Consider the following 23168-nt stretch of genomic DNA (forward strand, 5'->3'; position numbering starts at 1 on the left):
ATGCTTACGCAGCAAACACCTCACCCACTCCCCATGCCTGACTCCCTTGCAAAGGGATAAACCTGAGTATGATGAAAGCTCCTCTTTAACGGGCAGACAATCCTCTTCCTGCTGTCACATAGTAGATGCTGAGCCCCAGTGACCCTTCTGGCCAGGCTCCTTTCTGGAGCTGTATGTACTGTAGATACGGAGGGCACAGACACCTGCTGAAGCATCAATAACTCCCACTCAAGGTTTCCAAATGGTTGATTTACACAGTGCAAGTTGCTCTGAACTCAAAACAGTATACTGGTTGGATGTGGTGGTGCATACCTCTAATCTCAGCAGGCTGGAGGCTAACCAAGAGGGATAGGAGTTCAAGGCCAGTCTAGGCTACAAAAGGATACTCTATTTGGAAAGCCAAGATCTGGGATGTAGCCCAGTGATAGAGTACTTGCCTAGTCTGGAGTTTGAGCCCTACCTACCCCATAGAGCCCCGTCCCCACCCCACTCCCCACTAAAACTGTAACAATACAAAACAGAATTCTGCTTTTTCTTTTATTGATTGGGATGAGTCTCAGGATGTTGGCGAGGTGGCCCTGAAATGCCAAGTCCTGCCTCAGTTTCCTAAGTAGCTACGTGCGCAGGTGTAGGCCACCTCGCCCAGATTACTGTTTCCACATTTACAGAACCCTATGAGCACAAACGCTATGGCTTGACGTCGAAACTCAGGGTGAAATGATATTGTTCTTCTGGCTTTCTCTTGGGAGGGGTGCGGTCACTTTAAGAGGGATTAATACTTTTCTGAGTTTGTTCTTTTGCAGACGGCATTAGTCATCCCAAGAGTGGCTTGGTACAGAGCTAGGCTGGGTCTGCGCCCTCCTGCACACACCTGCTTGCCCTTCCCTTTCTGGCATGCAGTGAAGCAGCAGGATGATGTCACGCTCTTGGACTTCCCAGCCTCCAGAACTGTGCGCCAACCGATCTCTGTTCTTTAAAAACCACTCAGTCTACACCGGCATTATGAAATGATCTTAGGTGGTTCTCTTTTTGTTTTCAGTCTTAGCCAGCTAGGAATGCACAGCCTAGCTGTTTGCAGCAATCCCTTGCTTGGGAACACAGTTGTTCCTAATGCCACACGCCTTCCCCTGTGTGTTTTGGGGGATGGTCCTGGAGAATAAACTGACAATACCTAAATCCATGTCTCTGGATCTGCCTTTGGGAGACCCGCGCTAATACAACTTCCTCATCACAGATCTGCCAACACCCACAGCCTTAGAAGCAAGGACAGGATGTTGGTCCCTCCTAGGGATCACTTCTTCTTTTGTCGCCCTTTGATCTACCTTCTGTAGTTCACACTGTCTACCCGGTCGGGTGTCTCTCTGGCTATTTCCTTTATTTCCAATGATCTGATCAGTAGTTTAAAGTGTTTTGGTCTTGATTTCAATAATCAAAGGCAATTTTTTTTTTTTTTTTTTTTTTTTTTTTTTTTTTTTTTTTTTTTTTTTACAAAATCTCACTCTGGGCCGGAACTCAGATTCTCTCATTTTTGCTTCTCCACAACTGGAATCAGAGGTGTGCCCACCATTTCCCGGGTGTCTCCTTCTCTTTTTCAGAGCTAAGAATGTGACTCAGAGCTTTGCACATGCTATGTAAGGGCTCTCATATCAAACCATACCGATGATCCTTCAAAAATGGCTTTTAAAGATGGGTGGGAACTTGCTGCCAAATTTACCACACTCTCCATGTGTTACTTTTACTGCACATGGTGCTGTCTCCATACATGGCTGACAGAAATTAGAAGTTTTAAGAGGATCTGCTAATCATTTTACCCAATTCTCTAATTTTATGTTAGAAAACTGAAGGTTCAAGAGGGTGTAAATCTTCTCAACACCTAGCCCACCAGAGAAAGCGCTCTGACCTGTCGGCCTACCTCTCCCCTTTCATCCTTCTCTGAAGACAGTTCAACATCTTTCTCCTTATTAGATTCAATTGCCTTATCTCATCAGTACTTTTATTACTTATTTCTAATCAAGCTACATCCTCAATGACTTTGAATGCTCAAACCATATCCATGTTATCTACTGCCCTATTCTGATCTGGAAAGTACATTTCCCCAAATACTTTTGCAACACACAAAAGCTAAGAAATAAGCAAAGCGATGTTGTAATTGTCAGACAGCCTTGCATAATGAAGCTCCCCCTAGAACTTCTGCGCTTGGGTACAGATGTGACTGTCATCCCTTATACCCCAGGATGAGCTTTCATGTCCCATCGCCTACTAAGCTCAGGAGTCACTCACGGGCTGTGGTTTGCATGTATCACTCAGTTCCTGTGTTGGGAACGGAACCCCCAGCACAACAGTGTTGAGAAGCAGGATGTTTAGAGGTGTTTGGGCTGCACAGATGCTGTCTGCACACTCCTTGACATAACTGTGATTTCAGATGCCCCTCAAAGGCCTGTGTGTTGTGTTGCTGGCTTCTTCCCAGATAAGCCAGGAAGTAGTGGGGAGAACTTTAAAACGTGAGGCCTAGTATGGATCCTGGATCACTAAGCAGTGTGTGTGTGGGAATTGGTGGGACCCCCAACTGCTCCTTCTCCTTTCTTTGCTTCTGGCTGCCTTGAGATGAGTGGCGCTGCTCTGGCCGGGCTCCCTGCCACTCTGCCCTCTTACTGTAGGTCTAGAAGCAATGCGGCCCACGTATCATGGACTGAAACTTCCCGAACAGAGGAAAACAGAGCTTGCTCTTGTCGCAGTGATGGACAAGTGACACATTCTGCCTCTGCTGAGGACCCTGACCTGAGTCTTCTGCCTAGTCTGACTGATCTGTCCACTCTTCCAAGTTTTCCTTCTTTATCTAAGACAGCTATTTTACTCCCTGACCTGAAATGTCAGGGTGGTATTGATTTTCTAATTCACCACCTTTATAGCTCAGTTTATTTTGTGTGCTCGATCAGATACCATTTTAGCAACTTTTCTATTGCTATGATACAACGCATAAACAATATAGAAGGAAGGGTTTATTTGGGCTTACAGCTCCAGAGAGGTAGAAGTCCATGACCACTGTGGCAGGGAGCATGGCAGAGGACAGGTAGGAATGACTGGGGCAGCAGCCGAAAGTTCACAACCCGATCTACAAGCAGAAGGCAGAAAAACACATTGGGAATGGCATGGGTCTTCTAAGCCTCAAACCTACCCTTTGTGACACATCTTTGGGAACAAAGCCACACCTCCAAATCCTTCCCAAATAGTTCCATCAACTGGAAACCAGGTATTCAAATGTATTAGTCTATGGGGGCATTCTCATTTAAACCACCACAGATACCTAATGACAAGAGCTTGTCTCTACCCCTGTTCATATGTTGAAGTTTTACCTCCTCTCCATGGGTTTGTACTTGGAGGTAGGTTCCTTAGGGAAGTAATTAAGTTGGGGTAAGTCAGAAGAGTGGTACCTAATGCCACCTAAAGATGGCTTAGTGGTTACCATCATTTACTGCTCTTGTAGAACTTTAAGATCTGGGCATGGCTCCCCAAATCCATGTCAGATGGTTCATAAGTGCCTGTGATTTCAGTTCAGGGGCACTGATGGCTTTTTCAGGCACTTGCACACACAGTGTACATATCAACAAGCAGACAAACATACATACATATAAATAAAAATAAAACAAGAAAACAAAAAAAAAATAACAAGGGTGAAGCCCAGAAGGTCAGGGCAGAACAGAACACATTCTCTTCTCTTTAATCAGGCACCCAGGTGGATGTCTTCCAGACGAGAAAAACCCTTGGTAAAAACTGAACACTTAAAAACATTCATCTTGGACATAGAGCCTCTAGAACCACAAGGAAATACATTTTGCTAGTTACACATCAGTACGTAGCTGCCAAGATTCTCAGTGGATGTCTGAAAATGCAGATAATATCCCAGCACACACACACACACACACACACACACACACACACACACACACACGCACATGCACATGCATACACACATATATACCTACATATATGCATACAAAAATAATAAAGTAAAACAATTATAACAACATACTATAATAAGTTGCTTAAAACTTGTGAAGTTCATTTCCAGAATTTTCCACTTAACATTTTCAGACTGAAGTTATTCTCAGGTAAAGGCTACCTCAGAAAGGAAAAAGCATGGTTCATGGAGGGCTACCACACGAAAGGTACCTGGGTCAAGGTATTTGACTCTGATTACCTGAACTAATGCATGGCTGTGCATTTTTAGCAAGGCTCCTACCCACAGAGTTAGAGGTTCAAGTCGGGCAGAAGTAAAAAGGTTCAGTTTATGTTGGTTTTGGGTACAAAAGCAAACATTTGGTCACTGTTATCCAGCAAACTCCATCCTGTCCTCTGCTCCTGGCAATATGCTGTGAGTGTCAGCATGGTTCTGAGGCACGAGGAAAGGGTCTTACCTTTCACCTCCATGCTGCTCTCTGAAATCCCTTCAGATGTCAAGTCTTTGGAGAATCTAGCATCCCATAACCTCTTAGATGTAGTCACCGGTCCTCACTACTCTGGCTCTAGCTCTTGCTTCTCAGTTTGTCTTTCTTATCTCTTGCCTTTATCTAGTATATTGAAGAGGAAATAGACTGGGGGGGGGGTTAAGCAACAGGAGCAAGGTTGCACAATTGATAAATAATAGAGCTAGAGTTCAGGCCCAGTTCAGCTTTGCCCTGATTTCTTCAGACTTCAGAGGACGGCTGGTTAGTGCTCTTTCTGTCTGGCCAGGATTACAATATTCTGAGTTCTGGGTATTTATGAAACTGTCCTATGACCACCCCTCAGCTGTAAATTCTCTGAGGATACACTGTGACACTCTTTCTGATATCCTGGGCCCTGGCTAGCCCTTTCAATAATGCATACTGCCCTGGAAGTGGAAAACGACAGCCTCAGCGGAGACATTGGCTGTTGTATCTTAGGACGGATGGGGGACTTATAGTAGGATGTGGTGGCTCTGAAGTGATGGGAGGAATTCATATAGACGAGAAGGAAGTGGTATGAGGTAGGCCTCAATGTCGTGGGTCTGATGCTAACCTGTGGAAAGAGCTGGGGGGAAACTACTATATCTGGATAGTGATCACTGTACACCTTGGACAAGGTACTTCTTCAGATTTTATTTTCCACTGTGTGGAGCAGGACAATTAAGAGCACCACTATATTATTATTAATAATAGCATGATCTGAAAGTTCAGCGATGTGCGCTGATTTAGTTCTCTGAGTAAGTTAACCGTCTCAGGGGAACAACTTAAAATGTCATTGCTGGGGGCTGGAGAGATGGCTCAGTGGTTAAGAGCATTGCCTGCTTTTCCAAAGGTCCCGAGTTCAATTCCCAGCAACCACATGGTGGCTCACAACCATCTGTAATGAGGTCTGGTGCCCTCTTCTGGCCTTCAGGCATACATGCAGAAAGAATATTGTATACACAATAAATAAATAAATAAATAAATAAATAAATATTAAAAAAAATGTCATTGCTGTTGACCAAAACAAAACCGTTTAAATGCACGAAGAGCCAGTGGAGAGGAGCCTCAGAAGAAAGCTTACCTAGCATGTGAAAAGCCCTGAACTAAATCCCCAATACAGAATAAACTGTGCACAGGTTTAATCCTACCAGGCTGGGAGAACCAGAGTTTAAGGCTATATTTAGCTAACTTAGTGGGTATGATGCCAGCCTGGCGTGGGTGATACCTTGTCTTAGAAACCAAAACAAAACCAAATTTAAAAACAAAAACACTGGCGGGTGGTGGAACATGCCTTTTCTCCCAGCACTTGGGAGGAAGAGGCAGGAGGATCTCTGTAAGTTCGAAGCTGGCCTGGTCTACAGAGTGAGTTCCAGGACATCCAGGGCTGTTAGTTACATAGAGAAACGAGGGGTGGGGGGAAGAAAAGGGTAAGGAGAGAGGGGGAGGGGAGAAAGAGAGGGAGAACACTAACAAATTCTCAAACACCTGTTACTATGAATTTTCTAATAAATGGATATCAGGAGTTTCAAATACAAGTGAACTTTACAATGGAGTCCCATGTCAAAAATCTTAGACTGTAAACTAGCAGGAAGCAGGGGAGTGCTGGACATTCTCTGGGTGCAGCTGACTTGAACTTTGGATAAATACAGGAGAGCATTCCCACTCCGTTTCCACACTAGGCTCTTAATGGGGTTGTGTAAAACACTTAAGAGTATTTTGGCTTTTCCACTCCGAGGCTATAACGTGGCTATTGCCTAACTTAGATCGGTTCATGAGTGTGTGGCAAGGAAGTAGGTGCAGGGCTGCTAGTGACAATAGATGCCCATGTCTGTGAAGCCTGGCACCCTGGAACACCAAGTTCTGCTTCATCTGCTAAGTCGTCAGGCCCATTTCAGGCTTCTTATATGTGGGAGTCATGTGCCAAATCGGCGATTTTACAATACCACCTGGCCATTCTGGGGTGACTCCCGACAACACCGGCTCTAAGGTAACAGGGAGCCACCAAAGATGTTTTTGGCTGGTCCAGAAATGTGATAAAGATGACTTGATGAAACAGTGTGTAAACCGGCTAGCTGACTTGCTTCCATTGTATTGGAAGAAGCCCGTTTGGTGAGCCGTGGTGATCTCCAGGTACTAAGCACCGTCCCGGCTTTAGAGCCCAAACAGGGGGCTCGTTGGCACCCATTGTCAGGAACACAGCTACAAGCAATCACAGGGGCTGTTTTGGAGTCGGCCTGGCGGTCAAGTGATGCTCAGTGAATCCTCTAACTGCAACCTTGTCACAAATCGAGCCTGGAAAAGAGAAAGGAAAGGAAAACCCGGTGGGGAAAGGGGAAACGAGGGGCTCCGCGACCAATAGGCGGCGGAGGGGGAAACCGGGAGAGGTGGGTGGGGACCGACGTAGGTCCCGTAGCCCGCTCGGGCACACCCTTTCCCCGGCGCGGCGTGGGTCCGTGGCCTCGCGGCCGTGGGGCTCCTCGCAGTTCTCCATTCATTGTTAGCAGAGGCAGGGGCGTTCCCTCGAGCCCCGTACCTCCTCCGGGAAGGCCCCGAAGGCTCCCCAGCCCCACCCAGGGCCCGGCCGCCGTCCCGCGGAGGTCCCCGCCGCCCCGCCATTGTTCGAGCCCCACCCCTGCTGAATATTCACGCGGCGCGGGCGCGGGCGAGGGCGAGAGCCGGGTTCCGCCCGCTTTCCCGGCCAGCGGAGGAGGAGGCGGAGGCGGGGGGAGCCGCTCGCTCCTCCTCAGAAGCGCCGGTCGCTGCCCCGCGTCCCCGCCCCCGCCCCCGCCTCCCGCGGCATCTTTGTCTCGCGGCCTCGCGCTCGCTCGCCGCACTCTCAGTCGCCGCCGCGGCCCCAGCTCCGGGCCGCTCCTCCGAGGCGGACGGACGGGCGGGCGCGCGCGCACGAGCGGGCGGGCGCCGGGGTCTGAGGCGGCGGGCGACGCCCGGGGGGTGGGGTGGGGGGCTGACGGCCGCCGCGCCATGGTGTGAGCCCCGCGGCCCGCGCCCGCTGCGCTCCGAGGAGGCGCCGCGCCGACCCCGGCGGCGGCCTTGCCCGTACGGCCCGCGCCCCGGCGCCGCGGAGCTCCTGACCGCCGCGGCTTGTCGCTCTCGGGGCGGCGACCGGGGAAGATGGCGAACGATTCGCCCGCGAAGAGTCTGGTGGACATCGATCTCTCGTCCCTGCGGGTGAGTGTGGCCGCGCCCTGGGCATCGCGGTGGCCGCGGCCGCGGACACCCGCGGGCGCGGCGGCCCCTTTGTCTGCCGGGCGGGCGGGACTCATAGCGGCGCTCCCGGCCGGCAGGGACCCGGCGGGGCCAGAGCCTTTGTCACCGCCCTGCATCCCCCCGCCCCGCTCTGGCTCTTCATTTGGGGGCCCTCTTTTAAAACGACCATCTCCCCCTCCTCTCTCTCCAGGACCCGGCTGGGATTTTCGAGCTGGTGGAAGTGGTTGGAAATGGCACCTATGGACAAGTCTATAAGGTCGGTGTGGGGCGCCTTTGTTCCCCGTGGCGTGGAGAAACTTCTTAGGGGACGAGGGAATGGGTGACGAGACGCTGCTTGCTGACTGGAGGCCATGCCGCCTGGCCAAAGTTGGGAAAGGGGTTTCGCCTAGCTTTTTTATATTTTTTTTCTTCGCCTGTGTTCAGACTGGCCTTAAAAGACCTCATTTCCTGGCTTTGAGATAAAGGAAATAAGCTACACTGTTAGGCATGCACTTTGCTTCAGCAAAATAGAAAAGGAATTTTGAGTTCAAAGATGGCCAGAGGGTCTCCCCCTTCACCCCACCCACCTTTTTTCTCCAAATCTGGCCTCCACGCGTTTGCATTGGTTGATGAATTAAAATTCAGTGTAGACAGGCCTTGCCTGTGATTACCCTCAACCACTGGCTGAGTCTTCTTCAAAACTGTCGTCATGCTTCTTCCTGAAGAGTGCTTGCCATAGGACTTGACGTGGGGAGTTTGGTGTTACCTGGAACTGCTTTTCAAAGCTCAGGACAGCCTGCCCACTTCTGGCGGACAGTATTTGGGGGGGGAGTGTGTGTTTGGGTCACCGGCGCAGGAAGAATTACAGTGTGGGGATTATAAAATCTGAATTCCAGGAATAACCTGTGTAACAGCTGTGTAATTGAGATCGCCAGGGAGGAGGAGTAGAGAGGGTGCCCGGTTTCACACCCAACACCCCAGGTCTTTCTCTTGCTTTACGTTGTGGAGACTGTTAGTCTGTGCTGGGTAGTAGCTGGCACCCAATGTGCCTAACTGTGTCGTTCATTCTGTTGAGCGCACGTTCTAGAAAAAGGCTCATGCTCCAAAAAAAAAAAAAAAAAAATGAAGAAAGAAAAGAAAGAAAGAACTTTAAATTCCCTTTCTTGATTTCTTTCTTGTTACTAAACGTTCTCTGGAAGCTGTCTTCGCCGGGAGAGTTTTCCCGTTGTTAGGACTGGGTCAAGGTTGAGCTACAAAAAAATTATCTTATGAAGGAGGGCTTTGTGGCTCACCATGAAGAATTGTGATTGTTTCACACAAAAATGGGGGTGGTGGTGGAAGCTGACTGCAGACATTTTCTGAGGCCAAATTAAGTGTGGATTCCATTGTCCCTTTTGTATTTTATGAATAGGGTTTATGTGTTCCCGATTGCTTCTCCCAGCTTCAGTGCCCCCTTCCCCACTCTGGGACCTGGATGCTGGTATTGACAGGCCGTGGTCTGAACTTGAGTCCATTTTCTTAGGTGATCTCAAGTGAATTAGCGTGTTTTGTTGGTTAACTGTTGGGGCCCGGGCCAGATTTTTGAATTTGAAAGGCAGCCCTGTTAACAGCCTGCTGGGCTCAGCTGAGTTTGGAAGGCTTTGGAAAATTTTGGAAAAGCTTGTGTTGCAACTCAGAGTGGCTGGTAACTGGCTTAGAGGCTTGCTTCCCAGCCCTGGTGTTTGCTTAAGCGCTGCTTGGTTTTTTTCTAACCCAGTTTCTCTGGCCAACTCTGAGTGGTGAGTAGACTCTTCCAAGGGAGTTAGCCAGAGATTGTTTTTGACCTGGTTACACAGTAGTTGGATTGTTCGGGTCTCCCTGGGTCAGCCTGGAGGCTGTGGTAGTGGAGTCAGCTAGAAGGCCCTGGTGCGGTTTAAAAGGCCTGCCCCGATGAAATTAGTTTTAAGAGGTGGACACTTGGTGGTGTGAATTTGGGCAGGTTTTTTTTTTTTTATTATTCTCCTCCTCTCTTCTTTCGCCCCACCCTTCCTACCCCAAGGTTCTGGTAAGCATTGCTTTTGGGGAGTGTTAGGGATACAGTCTCCGGTGTTCTTGGACTCCACCCTCTGCAGCTGAAGTATCCTCTATGCAAATCTAAGGAATTAAGACATAGAAGTTGCAGGTCAACGATAACAAAGTAGCGCTTAAGGTTTTCCTCCCAGGCAGCCACACATTTCCCCTCATCTTTGAGGAAGTTTTCAAGAGCGCACAGTTTTTATATCACAGTTTAATAGCCCACCATTGATTCTGTTTCATCTATAGTCTTCTTCCTTTCCTTTTTCTTGAACTTAAGATAACATTTTATTGATAAATACTGGAGTGTTTCCTCCCTCTTTTTAAACATTGTCACAATGTTACTCCACACTTAGATACCCATCAGATTTTTCTCTAGCGTGCCCAGCCTGCCCTAGTCCTTGCCACTTAGCAGGCACAGGAGCTTGAATTTCTTAGAAATGGCATGCTTCCTTTTCCTTTTAAATGCATAGTTTCTAGATCCGATACTGTTGTGCAGAATGGTTTAGTTACTATTTTTTTTTTCTTGTTTGCTTGGCATGGGGTAGTTTTGGGATTAGGTTATTAAGAGTCGAATTTATTACAGCTTATAAGTTTTAAGCATTTTAGGTTAAACACTTGGACGTCCTAGAATTCTATTCTATTTCAGTGTTGTATTTTCTATTTATATATACACACACACTCGTGTATATATTTATATATATTCTACATATATACACACATGTATGTATGTGTGTATGTATGTGTGTATAGTTGTGTGTGTATATATGTGTGTGTATATATGTGTGTGTATATATGTGTGTGTGTATATATATGTGTATATATACACATACATATATATGCATGTGTGTGATTGTATATGTACACACCATATATGGGTATGTATGTGGGTGGCATGTGGAGGCCTGAGGTTAATGCTAGGTGTCTTTGATTGTTTTCTACCTTACATCTTGTCGTAGGCTCTCCACTTAGACCCAGAGCTTGTCAGTTTAGCTGCTCTAGTTAGTTAGCTTGTTCTAGGGTTCCTGTTTCTCCCTCCTACATGGGGAGTTACCGTGGGTCACCATGCCCCCTGGGTGCTGGGGATCTGAACTCCTAGCCTTCTTAGACTTGTGCTGCAAGTGCTTTACCTCCTAGGCCACCCTACCCACCCCTCTGTTTGGTAGGAACAGAGTGAGGTAGGGTGCTTGTTTTGAGGGGGTTGTGTTGAATGAAGTGAGATTTCTTTGAAGATGACTTTGTGAGGATGTGGCCTGGTAGGATTGAACCATATCTATAGTCTTTTCTTTGAGAGGTAGCTCAGCAGGCAAGAATGCTTGCTGTAGTAGCACAAGGACGAGTTCGAATCCCCAGCACCCATGTGAAAAGCTGGGTTACCTGTTTCTGTGGGGTTGGAAGCTGCAAGACCACTGGGGTTTGCCCTCCAGTCTAGCTTCAGGTTCCCTGAGAGAGCCTGTCTCCCGGGAATGAGGCAGGGTGTGACAGAGGAGGATCTCCTCTGTCCTCTGGGTGGTGAGCACAGGCATGTGCTCCAGACACACATGCATATAACATGCCTACCCCAAAGGTAAAAAAAAAAATAAATAAATTGAAAGACTATATTTTCTTCAGAGAAATTATTTTCTAGCCTTAGTTATCTGGATGATTGTGTAGAAAAATACTCATAAATTAAAGCTTAGAAAAATAATCTTTGGGCTGCTTCCTATGTTCAGTGAGCAGGTGCTTGCCTACTCAGAAGTGGGCCCTCAGTTCTATCCCTAGAAACCTACTGTGTGTGCAGCTCTGGTTACAAGGTTCTATTCAGAATACCATGTAAGAACAATGTCTGTATAGTGGTCTGTTTATCTGCTTGCTAGTTATCCACATTGACTAAATGGCAAATTTCAAGTGTTTTTGTCAGTGAGGACAATAATAGTGTGGAAGATTAAGACCAGCAAATGGCTAATTTCCATGTTACTTTGGGTTTTATTTTTCTTTTGAATATTTGAGAATTTTTGTTTTTCCTTGGGTAACAACTATTATTTTGTATTTTATGAGCATACTGCCATCCTGAGAAGGAGAAGTATTTAATAATTAGGCATTGCTGGTGTGTGTGTGTGTGTGTGTGTGTGTGTGTGTGTTTGAGAGAGAGAGAGAGAGAGAGAGAGAGAGAGAGAGAGAATGTCTGAAATCTGGGTGGACTCAGAGGTACCATAGTTATGGAGGACAGAGCAGATTTAGCCCCGTTTTGCTGACCTTGGAGGAGAGGTGTCAGGCAAACCTGGGTGCCTAAACAGGACGCTCGTTTAGGCCCAAAGACCTTGATGCAACTAAGGGTAGTTAACACTGAGAGTTTGTTTTTGCTGATTCTGCCCCTTCAGTTATTTAAGAAAGATAGAGACAAGGGTGTGTGGAGGATGAAAAAGCAAGAGAAACCATTGGGAATGGCTGTATCAGGGAGTCATTGTTTTTGGATTGCAATTGAGAAACAACCTTAGTCCTGAAGCACTGAGAAGCCATTAAAAGGTTTTATTAGGCTCGGGGATCCCTAGGGACCTATATCAGATGATATTCTGGGAAGAGCAGGTAGGATGGGTGATCTAGGACCTGAGTCCAGAGAGGGGTGGCGAAGGTCTGAAGCAGGGTAGTGGTGGAGGTGCTAGAGGGGAGCAAGGTGGAGGCAAACACTCGGGAATTTCTTTCTCTGTGTATTTAACTTGGGGGATGCATGAATGCTTTGGTTCTCCCCTTTAAACAGCAGTTCTTGCCACTAGATTAGATGCAGCTTTGACAGACAGGGTAGGAGTGCCTCAGTTGATTCTGATCACTGCTCAGGGATAAAGAACCCGATGGATTGTCTGGCAAGCAGCACACCTCTTGTTCCTGGTCGGAGGTGAAGCCATGCAGTGGGCAGTGAGCACTCTGAGCGCGCTGTTCCGTCAGGAGAGTGTTGTGTCAGCTGATCTGTAGCTGAGTGGCATGTTCAGACTTGTTCTGAGACTTGGGATCCTTCACGTTGGAAGGACCTGGCTGTGGGTAAGGTGGGAGGAAGCCAGCCTGTTGAACAAGTATTACTGTGCAGCTCTTCAGACTGGCAACCCCAAACTTCTACAGGCTGTTTCCCAAAAGTGGGAACATCCAAGCTTGACCAGCGGGCCCTGCTATGGGGCAGCTTTAGCAGTTTCTGAACCATTGTAATAAATACGAACTCATGAATAGCTGCAAACTTGTATTTTGCCTTTTTTTCTTACCAAGGATTGCAGATGTTTGTATTTCTATGTATTAACACAGTCTGAAAGTATTATCCATGCCTTTTGATAGCAATGCATGTGTTCCCGGTTTGAGCCTGAAAGAACAAAGAAACATAAGACGGTGTTCTCCTTTTGGAGTAGTGTGTCCCAGAAAAGTGGTGCTGAGCAGAAGAATAGTTACCTAAGCAGCTTCCTTCCTAGGGAGTGGAAACGTTGTGGTTGAGTGCCTGAAAGGTAGAAGCTTTAACTTAGGGATTTCTGGGTGGTATCTTGTTTCTTTGCCCACTGGTGTGAGTGGCTGTGTGACGTAAGCACAGCCCATGCTTGGATCATCAGGCAGTTCTCACGTCTCTCTGCTGTGTTAAGTTCACAATGCCCCTGTTTTATCAGTGCTTTCATTGTCCCCATCATTTGTTCCAGTCATTGAAAACAATAGCAGATAGCAGTAGGACATCAGTTGCAGAAAGTCACACTTTTTGGACCCAGAAAGGCAAGCTGCTGAAACACAGCTCCGGTGAGAGGTGAACACTGCCCTGTGGCCGGTCACCCCTCAGGTTTATTCCCCGGCTTAGATGAGGGGTTTCATGGACAGTGGGGTGAAGTGTTCAGAAGGTGTTAGATGGCTTCTCTGTCCCCCATTTCAGGGTTTGAATCGGTATTAGCAGTGTCTCTCACAGGGTAGACAGATACCTAGTAGATTGTAGCAGGCTGGGTATTTGCAAATAGTTACATTGAGAATTTTAAGTAGATTTTACACTGTGTTTGGCCTCTCATCTGAATGATCAGTGTTAGAATACTGGGGCTGCTAATGATAAGGGTAAGGATCCCTAAGTGCTTGCTTCACTGAGGAAGACTGGGGTGATATTAGTCGGCTCTGCTCATAGCACAAGGATTGAGTCAGGGTAAACTGGGTATGGGAAGATGTGTGGGGAGACTGGAGGAGGGCAAGGAAATGCTACATTGTTACCAGTCGCCAGAAATGCATCTGGATTTTAGAATTTTACACCACTGTTTGCCAAATAGAAAATGATCTTTTGTATGAGACTGTCTCACTACCACAGACTGCCAGCTTTGTTTGGGCTAAGAAATTAGCATAGTAATGATTTAGGATACATGTTTTCATGAACATATTTTAAAGAACAGCGTTTTAGGACTTCATATTTTAAGACAAGAAATGTTTTTTGTTTGGGGCCATTAAGAGGAGTTTAGAACTAAATTTAGGAGTCAAAAGAAAAATGTATAGCAGTGTTTTTTTTTTTTTTTCAGGTACTTACTGTACTGTTTCCTGCGTGGGGCTTCTTGTGTGTGTCAGTGCACTGTGGGGAGGGACATTGGTTCCTTTGATGAATGCAGGAAAAACAGGGGAGTGGACACAAAGTGACAGCTACCAGCTGTATGTGCAGCAGGCCTCTCTGTGTGGCCCCCAGGACCTCAGCACCTGCTTTCAGACACGTGAAACCAGCACAGTGCACTGCTTATTGTGAGACAGATTCTCACTACACACACAATCCTTGATTTGTAGCTCTTAACTGGTTAGGAGGAACTCACTGTGTGGACCCAGCTGGCCTTGAACTTGTAGATCTGCCTGCCTCCACTTTCAGTGCTGGCATTAAAGGCAAGTGCCTCTACACTGGCCTAAAGGTTGCTTTTGAATGAGGCAGGATCTCCTTAGTTTATCTCTGTAGCTCAGCCTGGCCTTGAACCCAAGGTTCTCTGGCCTTACTTAGTCTCCTGTGTAGCTGGGACTGTAGGAATGTCTTACACCTGGCTACAGTTTAGGTGGTTCAGGAACTGTTCAGTAAAACACAGTACAAGCAGATGGCTGGAGAATGGGAAGGGAGGATGGACATATAGAGTGCTGGTGTGTAGTTTGCCACAACAGTTTGCTGTGTGTGTGCTGTTTCAGAAATGATCTTATTGCACACTGGTAGCGAACTGTGCTCTGAGAAGCTTGTAAAACCCATAGGGAGTAGGGCTCTTAGCTCACCTGGCTTGGCACATCAGCAGGCTGTTGTCAGTGTCTAGCAGTTAACTTCCCACCATTGAGAAGCTAAGCCAAGGAACCTGTGCTTCCAGCTTTGTGCTTATTGCCAAATATCTCTGGTGTCTGGCATTGTGTCTCAGATATGGCTACATATGGACAAGTTATTCTATTACATTTAAATAATTAAAAGAAAGAACCCCACTTTGGCATTATAATTTAAAAAAAATCTGTTATTTATTAGAAGGGCCTTAATATGCATTACAGTTAGAAGCAGAGTAGGGATCGCTATGTGGAGCTGTCCTGTCCTTCAGAGGCGTCAGTTTCAGTCTTGTTTGCTGCCGTGCCTCCCTGTTGTATGTTGGTACCCATTTTTGTGTTTACTGGCTTAGTTCTGCGTTGACAGTAGTTGCTGCTCTGAGCTGCTGTAGTTTAAGAGCAGCTGAATACTTGGCTCCTGCACTTGCTCCTTCCATAAATGAGTATGTCCTCATTTGGGGCTAAAACGATAGCAGTTTATATTATCAAGACTGTGTAAATATTATTATCTGCGAGCCAACTGGCGTATAATGTTTCCTTTCCTAAACAGTACCCTTCCCCTTACATTCCTTTTCTTTGTTATTGCTTAGTTTTCAGTGCTTTGCCGTTTCTCTCCCATTCATCCACCCTGAAAGATAAACTGAATACATTGCAAAGTTCAGCCTCTCTCAGCCGTTTTCCCTAATGCTGAGTACATAGAATTAATTGTTTCAGATAACCTGTTAATTTAAGCCTTTCCACCCTGGAGCTACCTCAGAGCTGGGCAGATAAGGCTGCCCCAGACCTGGTGTCCAGCTGTGTCATGGAGTGTCGCTGTTTCTTATGGCCACCTTCTTAGACTTACTATTTATGATGCTGAGAGACATCCTCCACCTGCCTTCAGGGAAAGCATGCAGACTGTGAAGCTGTAAGTCATTGCAGGCTCTCAAGCACATCTTCCCCACCTCTGCCCTTCATTGGCCTCTGCCATGTGCTGCAGCATCCCTTCTTCTAGGGACTAACCCTCTGATTCGCCATGGTATGGAGTGATGTCAGATAGTCACGCAGTTGTGCGAGGCAAAGAAAGGACTGCAAACTTAGATATATTCTCTGGAGGTTAGGCTTGTACTTACTCAGTATGAGTTGCTTTCAAGTGATGTTTTCTGGACTCTATAGGGCAAACTGCCTGACTTATGTCAGTGTCTATCTATCCTGACATTTGGGTAATATTTTCTTCATTAATGAGTCCATAGATGCTCTGTCACCTTTCGGTTTTCGGAAATTGATAGAAATGATCTCTGTCATGGTCTCTCTCGGTCTCTTTTTCATTCTTTTGTTTACCTTATAATTTCCAGTAGCTCATGGTGCACATGGATAACTCCACCATGATTAGCTAGGAGTTATGGCTGTGTTTTAAACTTAGGGGTTGGCTCGGGTGTTTCCTTTGCTCGGACAGTAACAGAAACATCATGGAAACATAAAGGAGAACAGGTCAGCCTGGCCTAGTGCAGGCTCCTGTGCTGACTTAAGAGGTGAAGGAGAGGAAGAGGGGAATGGAGGAGGTGTGTGTAGCGCAGTGCTCTGGAGTGCCCTTGCTGCTTGGAGCAGCTTTTCAAGACAGCAAGTTTGGAAATTGATTTTTCAAGGTTTTTACTATTTGCTGTAAAGTTGGCCCTGTTGAAGCTTGCATTTTGGTGATTTCTGATCCACTTATAGAGCAGCGCAGCCTTTGCCCCCAGCAGTTTTCTGCACCGTGATGGCCCAGGTAAGATACTCATCCTCATATGCATTACTCCCCATTCTAACTCAGAGCACCAGGTCAGTCCTGGTGGTTCTGTTTGTGTAAATTTACCTTTTTATTTAAATTAGCTCACTGTGTAGCATGTGATTACTTTCACTTCCTGTTTTTGAGGTTTACCTATATAGTGGTCTGGTGGTTTCTTTTTATTAGTTCATAGTATTCCAGTATGTGAATATGCCATACATCTGCCTAGGTGTTTGCTGCTTTTTGCAGTTGTGTTTAGTGTGTGGCTCGCTTGAATGGTGCATTTGGAAGATAGTTTTTGCTTGGCATTGCGTTGTTGTTCAGAAGGCAGCCTGATGGGGTTACCTGAAAGAGAGAAGAGAAAGGAGCAGGGGTTTGTCTCCTTGGGTCATTCCATTTCTGTCAGTTTAATCAAGCACCCTTTCCGGCTATACTATCCTGAATGTGCCAGATCTCTGATTCTCATGGTACAGCTTTACCTTCTCCCTTGCTGTAAGGCTAAGTCGTAGTCTTGAGCTGTAAGTACAGTTTCTTTCTCATTGCTGTACAGACAAGCTTTGCTATCACTGAGTTCATGCTCATCTGAAACGGCATTCTCCCTTCTGTGGGTTTTATAGATTTCATTTTATAAAGGTAGCCAGTACCATGATGCTGAAGACTATTGTCTTCCTTTATCCCAAATAGGAGCTGTTGATCTGCCAGGATTTAAAAGCCACAAGGTTCAGAGGATAGAGGAGCAGGCCTGAGAGGACCTGGGTTCCACTCTGGGATCACACTAGGTGCCAGGAGAAAAGTGACTCATGTGTGTTGCCTGTAGCATTTGTTCACATGCGTAAAAATCTGTGTTTGGACAGAAAAATGCATCTCAAGTTAAAGAAATGATTTTCTCTGTTATGCGTGAAGGAATGAGGTTACTCATCTGAGTTTGCTGCAAAGTTCCTTCAGAATGTTTCCTGGGGGGAGGGGTATGAGTGGAACTGACAGGATGTTGCTAAGAAATCCAGACTAGTTTTGAACTCTTGATCCTTCTGCCTTAGCTTCCTGAGTGTTTGTCTGAGTATTGGGAGTATAGGCATGTGCCAAATTGTACAACTTTACATTTTTAAAAAATGATTCTTTTTTATTAGAGACTTGAGGCATTAGCCCTACTCTTATTAAGTGTAATGATTGTGCACCTCTTGGGAACTCTTGACCAGGGAGCCTTCTTTCTTACCTGTTTAGACAGTGAAAGAATAGTGTTGCCTCTCAGACAAACTTCTTTGCCTTCCTCAGTTTTTCTGATGTCTTTGTGTAATTGCTGAGTAGCTTTTCTGACTCTAACTTTGAGATCTCGGGTTAAAGATAGTTATTTGGGTAGAGACTGTGCATCAAGGGACACACTTTCTTAGGGATTCCCAGTGAGATACTGGGTGTTGGGTGTGGTTGAAGATGAGCCTTCAAGTGCCCCACAGTTGTTGGCTATGCTCGCTTTTACATGACTCAGGTCCCAGGGCATGCCAGTGTGAATTTGAGGTGTGTAGCTCCTCAGGCCTCTGAGGCTGTGGGTACTCTTTCCTGTCATTCTTGCTTTGCTCTCCTATGATTGTCAGGAAAAGAAATTGTGGATCCTCACTTCTTACCATGGATTTAAAGTCTTAATATTTATTTATTTATTTATTTTTGGTTCACTATTCGCAAGTATTTGAGCCTAGTCAGCTAGGCGAGATCTCTTATTCATTACTGAAATGCTTAATGTGTGCATAATGTGTGCCAGGCACCAATGGAACAGTGAGCAGGCAAGTCCGTTTGTGCCGCTGCGTATTTACAAACCCAATGTTAGGCAGACAATGAACAGTTTAAGGGAGTGATGTTACAGATGGAGCCCTGCAGAGACTGTGAGAGACCTGTGACTGGAGCAGAACTGCATTTGTTAAGTCGATGGCGATGTCCACAGTAGAGAGTCTTTGCATGAGGCATAGACTAGGGAGGAGAAATAGTCCCTAGGTTCCAGAGAAGCCATTTAGCAATACGATATTGGAGGCTTGAATAAAGAGAAAGAATGGGGAGGATTCTGTATTTATCATGGTGATTGACTCTCTCCCTCTGTTTGCCTTGAGCTAGTTGTGTCTTAGGAACCGTTGCCTCCAATAGCTACTACTGTTGGGTGTTGATTGCTTTGAGTCTCCTGTATCCATGTATCAGCCTGGACATCTCCTCAGAGGTAGGTCTCATTGGCCTGGAATGTCCTTTGAGTTGTATTTGGGTTCATATTGGAGAGTGGAGACCCAAAGCAGGCCACGTGTGCCCTGCACACAGAAAGGAAACACTTTCTCAGGTGCTGGCCCTCCTGATCTTAGAGCTGGAAAGGGGGGGGGGGGCCCTCTGTAAGATGGCTACATTGATTACAGGTTTTGGGGATAAACCCATACGCAGGTTTAAAAGTTTTTATAGTTTCCATTATAGAAGTAAATGATTGAAAGATGAACTTGCCATTTCTTTTTAAAGCTGTTTTGAACAGTTAGTTGTGGGTTGTTTAATATTGGGAGTGCATTCTGAGAAATGTTGCCCTTGAGGTATTTTATTTTTCCAGTGTGTAACTTTAGTGTGTGTATAAATGAATACAACTGTCACTAGGCAGGACGCCATCATGTGTTGAGTCTGCTACTCAACACATAATTGTTTGCTTTTTGATAATGGCTAAAAATTTTATTTTTCAGAGCTTACTAAGTAAAATGGCTTTGTTGGATTTTCTATTTTAATTTTTAAAATTATAATTACTTGTATATGGGTGGGAACATGCCATGATGTCAGTGTGGAAGACAGAGGACAGCTTACTAGAGTTCGTTCTCTACTACATTGGGTCCCAGAGATCAAACTCAGGTTGTCAGACTTGGGCAAAGTGCCCATACTTGCAGAGCCATCTCGTAGACCCACAAAATCAACAGAATATTTCTAATCTTTTCCTGATCTTACTAGAAAAGAACTCTGCAGCTATTAATGTTAGCTTTCAAAGTGTGAAATTCCTTTTATTTTGATTTAATAGGGCTTTGTCAGCCATCAACCCCCAAGATTGAATTAGACAATTCATTTTTCACTAGTTTGTTACTTAATTAGCTGAAAATATTTTCTGCTGCTTACTTACTGTTACATGAAAGAAGTGGTTTAATGCTAAGTTTTATACAGGATTTCCTTGTTTGTTTGTTTTGTTTTGTTTCTCCTGACTCTGTATGTAAGGAGTTGTTTTTCCCTTTTTGTCTTGGGGAGTCTTTCCTCCTCCCATAATACCATTTTTTTTTTCTTTGCAGGTTATTAGCTGTCATTTTGTTATTTTATAGGTTGCTTTAGAGCTTGTAGTGCACTGCTTGCTTACTTGTTTGTTAATGAGATAGGGTTTCCCTTTGTAGACCAAGCTCACCTTCAACACAAAGAGATTCTCCTGCCTCTGCCTCCCAAGTGCTGGGATTAAAGGCATGGGCCATCATGCCAAAGTTTTAGTGTAAACTTTTAGCTTACAGTCTTAGTTCAGACGGCATACATTTCATATGTAAGTTAGCCTGTATTACTTGTTAAGAAGCAAAGATAAAGGAGGAAGGGTTTATCTCAGTTTGAGGTTTGAGGGCACAGTGTCCATTATGGTGGAAAGGCATGGCAGCATAGAGTGGGAGTCTGGTCACACTGTAGCCACAGTCTTTGCTCAGCTGGCTCTCTCTTGTTTTTCAGTCTAGGATCCCTGCCCATGGAATGGTGTAGCTGACACGTTGGGGGATCTTAGCATCACTGTTGACCCAGTGTGTGTAATCCCTCACAGGCATATCCAGGGGTTTGTCTCCCAGGTGATTCTAGGTCCTGTCAACTTGATGGTATTAACCAAGCTTGTCCCATGACTGTGTTGGCCAGTGTTCTGTTGCTGTGAAGAGACACTATGACCAAGGCAGCTCTTATAGAAGAAAGCATTTAATTGAGACTTGCTTTCCGTTTCAAAGATATAGTCCATTATCCTCATGTCAGGGAACATGGTGGCATGCGGGCAGACATGGTAGCTGAGAGTTCTACATCTGGATTTGCAGGCAGCTTGAAGAGGGAGACGCTGGGTTTGGCTTTTGCTCTTGAAACCTCAAAGCTCACCCCTATGACTTACTTTCTCTAGCAAGGCCACACCTCCCAATTCTTTTAAATAGTGCCACTCCTTGATGATTAAGCATTCAAATTTATGAGCCTGTGGGGACTGTTCTTACTCAACCACCAAATTCTAGTCCGTGGTCTCCATAGGCTTGTAAGCATATCAGAATGTAAAAATGCATTCAATCCAACTTCAGAAGTCCCCATCCATTGTCAGTCTCAGCATTGTTTAAAAGTCCAAAGTCTCTTCTGAGACTCATAACAGTCTCTTAACTGTAACCCCTGTAAAGTCAAAAATTAGAAAGCAGACCACATACTTCCAATATACAGCGACACAGAATATATAGTACCAGTTCAAAAGGGAGGAAAGGGAGCATAGTAAGGAAATGCTCAACCAAAACAAGCCCTAAAACCAGCAGGGTAAATCCCAAACTCTGCACCTCCATGTCTGATGTCAAAGCACTTTTCAGATCTCCAGCCCCTTTCAGCCTTGATGTCTGTAACATACTTATTATCTCTCTTGGGCTGGCTCCACACCTGGCTTGCAGCTCTTCTTGGCAGGTATCCCACAGCTCCAGAATCTCCAACATCTTGGGGTCTCTAATGAAGTTAGGCTTAACCTTCACACTTTCATGCAGTGGCCCCTCTGGGTCTCCATTCAGGGACACCCCTGGCCCATGCCTGGCTTCAGCAGCTTTCCTTAACTGAGGAGGGAGATTCTGTAACCCCTTTCTTGTATCCTTGACTCTAAAGCCAGAACCACGCAGCTGAAGCTGCCAAGTTCTGCTTCTTGCTGGGCTAGGACATGCCCACCTTGTTCAGTTACCAGTGTTCAGCTATCTGTTGTTGATGGTTTCCCTCACTGCTTAAGCTTTTCTGTAATTCCTTTTTGCAAGTTGGAAGCTTAGCTGGGTGGGATCTTGCCCTGAGGTCACCACTCCCTTTGGACCATTTAGCAGCAGGTTTTTCTTTGCTTTTTATCTCCTTGATCACAGGACTTAGCTTCCTTATACTTCCTGGTGCTCCTTTTCTCCTCAAACTGTTATGTTTTGTAATTTTTCTTATTCAACTTGCTCCTTTTCATTATAGATCTGCATATGACTGTCCACTAATAATCACATGACAGAGCCTGTACTAGGTTGTCTTGAAATCTCCTGTGTTAACACCATTAATTCAAAACTCTTCATTTTAGCCTCATGCAGATTTTTTTTTTTTTTTGGACAAAGATAAAAAGCAGTCACATTATTATTATTTTTTTTTTATTTTGCCAAAATATCACAAAAATGGTCTCCTCACAGCCCACCTCCCTCAGGACCATTATCTTATATGCTACTACCAGCATGGCCTATTAAACCCTGCTCAAAGCATTCAACTGCTTTCCTACCTGATCCAATGTTCATGTCCTGCCAAATAACATGGTCAGGCCGGTCACAGAAGTACCCATCTCCCTGGCACCAGCTTCTGTCTTGGTCAGTGTCTATTGCTGTGAAGAGACATTCTGACACTGGGCCCACCGACACTGATATACTTCCTTCAACAAAGCCACACCTCCTAATCCTAAGTACTACTACTCCCCGATGGCTAAGCATTCAGATATATGGGCCTATGGGGACATTCTTAGTCACCTACCACACATGACCTTATAGCATTGTGGCATACAAGTGATCACCATGGCCAGTGCTTGTCATTTTTTATTGAGATCTGTATTTCTTGGTATCATCTTCTTGTGTCTGAGTATTTTCCATAATTTATTGTTATTATTATTTAGTGCAAGTTGGCTGATAATAAATTCTTTCAGCTTAGCACATCTGAAAGCATTCATTTTTCATTTCTGGAAGATATTTTTGTGCATATAGCATTCTAGGCTCATATTTTTAGTATGTTAGAGTTACTCTGTCTTCATTTTCGTTTTTGCCTCTATTTGAATCTGTTAATCCTTATTTTGTTCCTTTGTTTATAAAAGTCATTCTTTCCTGGCTGCCTTTAAAACTTTTTTTTATTGTTGATTTGATTTGATTATCCTGTGTTCTGTGTGTGTGTGTGTGTCTGTGTGTCTGTATGTGTGCATTCACCCTGTTGTTTGCTCAGACTCTTTCAAGGCTTCATTTGGGATGGTCACTACTGCTCAGGTTTCACTTACCCTTTAAAAACAAACTTGTTTTTACTAATTTATGTATATGTATATGTTTGTGGGTATGTGCATGTGAGTTTCGTGCCTACAGAGGCCAGAGGCATTGGATCCCCTGGAGCTGGGGTTCTGGGGGCTTGTGAGCTGTCAGTGTGTTGGGAGCCACTTGGTCCTCTGCAAGAGCAGTGTGCACTTTGAACCTCCATGCTGCCTTTCAAGCACC

General features: G+C 45.5%; 1 protein-coding gene and 1 long non-coding RNA gene across 51 annotated transcripts in view; one reads left to right on the forward strand and one right to left on the reverse strand.

Annotated features, from left to right (window-relative positions):
• Positions 1-2979: 2979 nt before the first annotated feature.
• Positions 2980-4534, reverse strand: LOC148119119 (uncharacterized). Its single transcript, XR_015735416.1, has 2 exons — positions 4416-4534; positions 2980-3112 (listed from the first exon to the last, which is right to left on the reverse strand). It is a non-coding gene; the product is annotated as an uncharacterized LOC148119119 (long non-coding RNA).
• Positions 4535-7460: 2926 nt separating this feature from the next.
• The window catches only part of Map4k4 (mitogen-activated protein kinase kinase kinase kinase 4), a 145013-nt gene continuing 129305 nt past the window's right edge, over positions 7461-23168 (forward strand). For 13 of the 50 annotated variants that reach the window (XM_085679595.2, XM_085679584.2, XM_085679597.2 and 10 more), the window contains exons 1-2: positions 7465-7655; positions 7885-7950. In XM_085679595.2, coding sequence (XP_085535721.1) covers positions 7599-7655; positions 7885-7950 — 123 coding nt within the window. In that variant the 5' untranslated portion in view covers positions 7465-7598. Of the gene's footprint in view, positions 7656-7884; positions 7951-23168 lie in introns of all 50 variants that reach the window. The other 37 variants (XM_085679593.2, XM_085679600.2, XM_085679591.2 and 34 more) reach the window with 7 other exon arrangements.

Source organism: Myodes glareolus, chromosome 18 (genome assembly GCF_982192425.1).
Source record: "Myodes glareolus chromosome 18, mMyoGla1.1, whole genome shotgun sequence".
Classification (NCBI taxonomy): Eukaryota; Metazoa; Chordata; class Mammalia; order Rodentia; family Cricetidae; genus Myodes; species Myodes glareolus.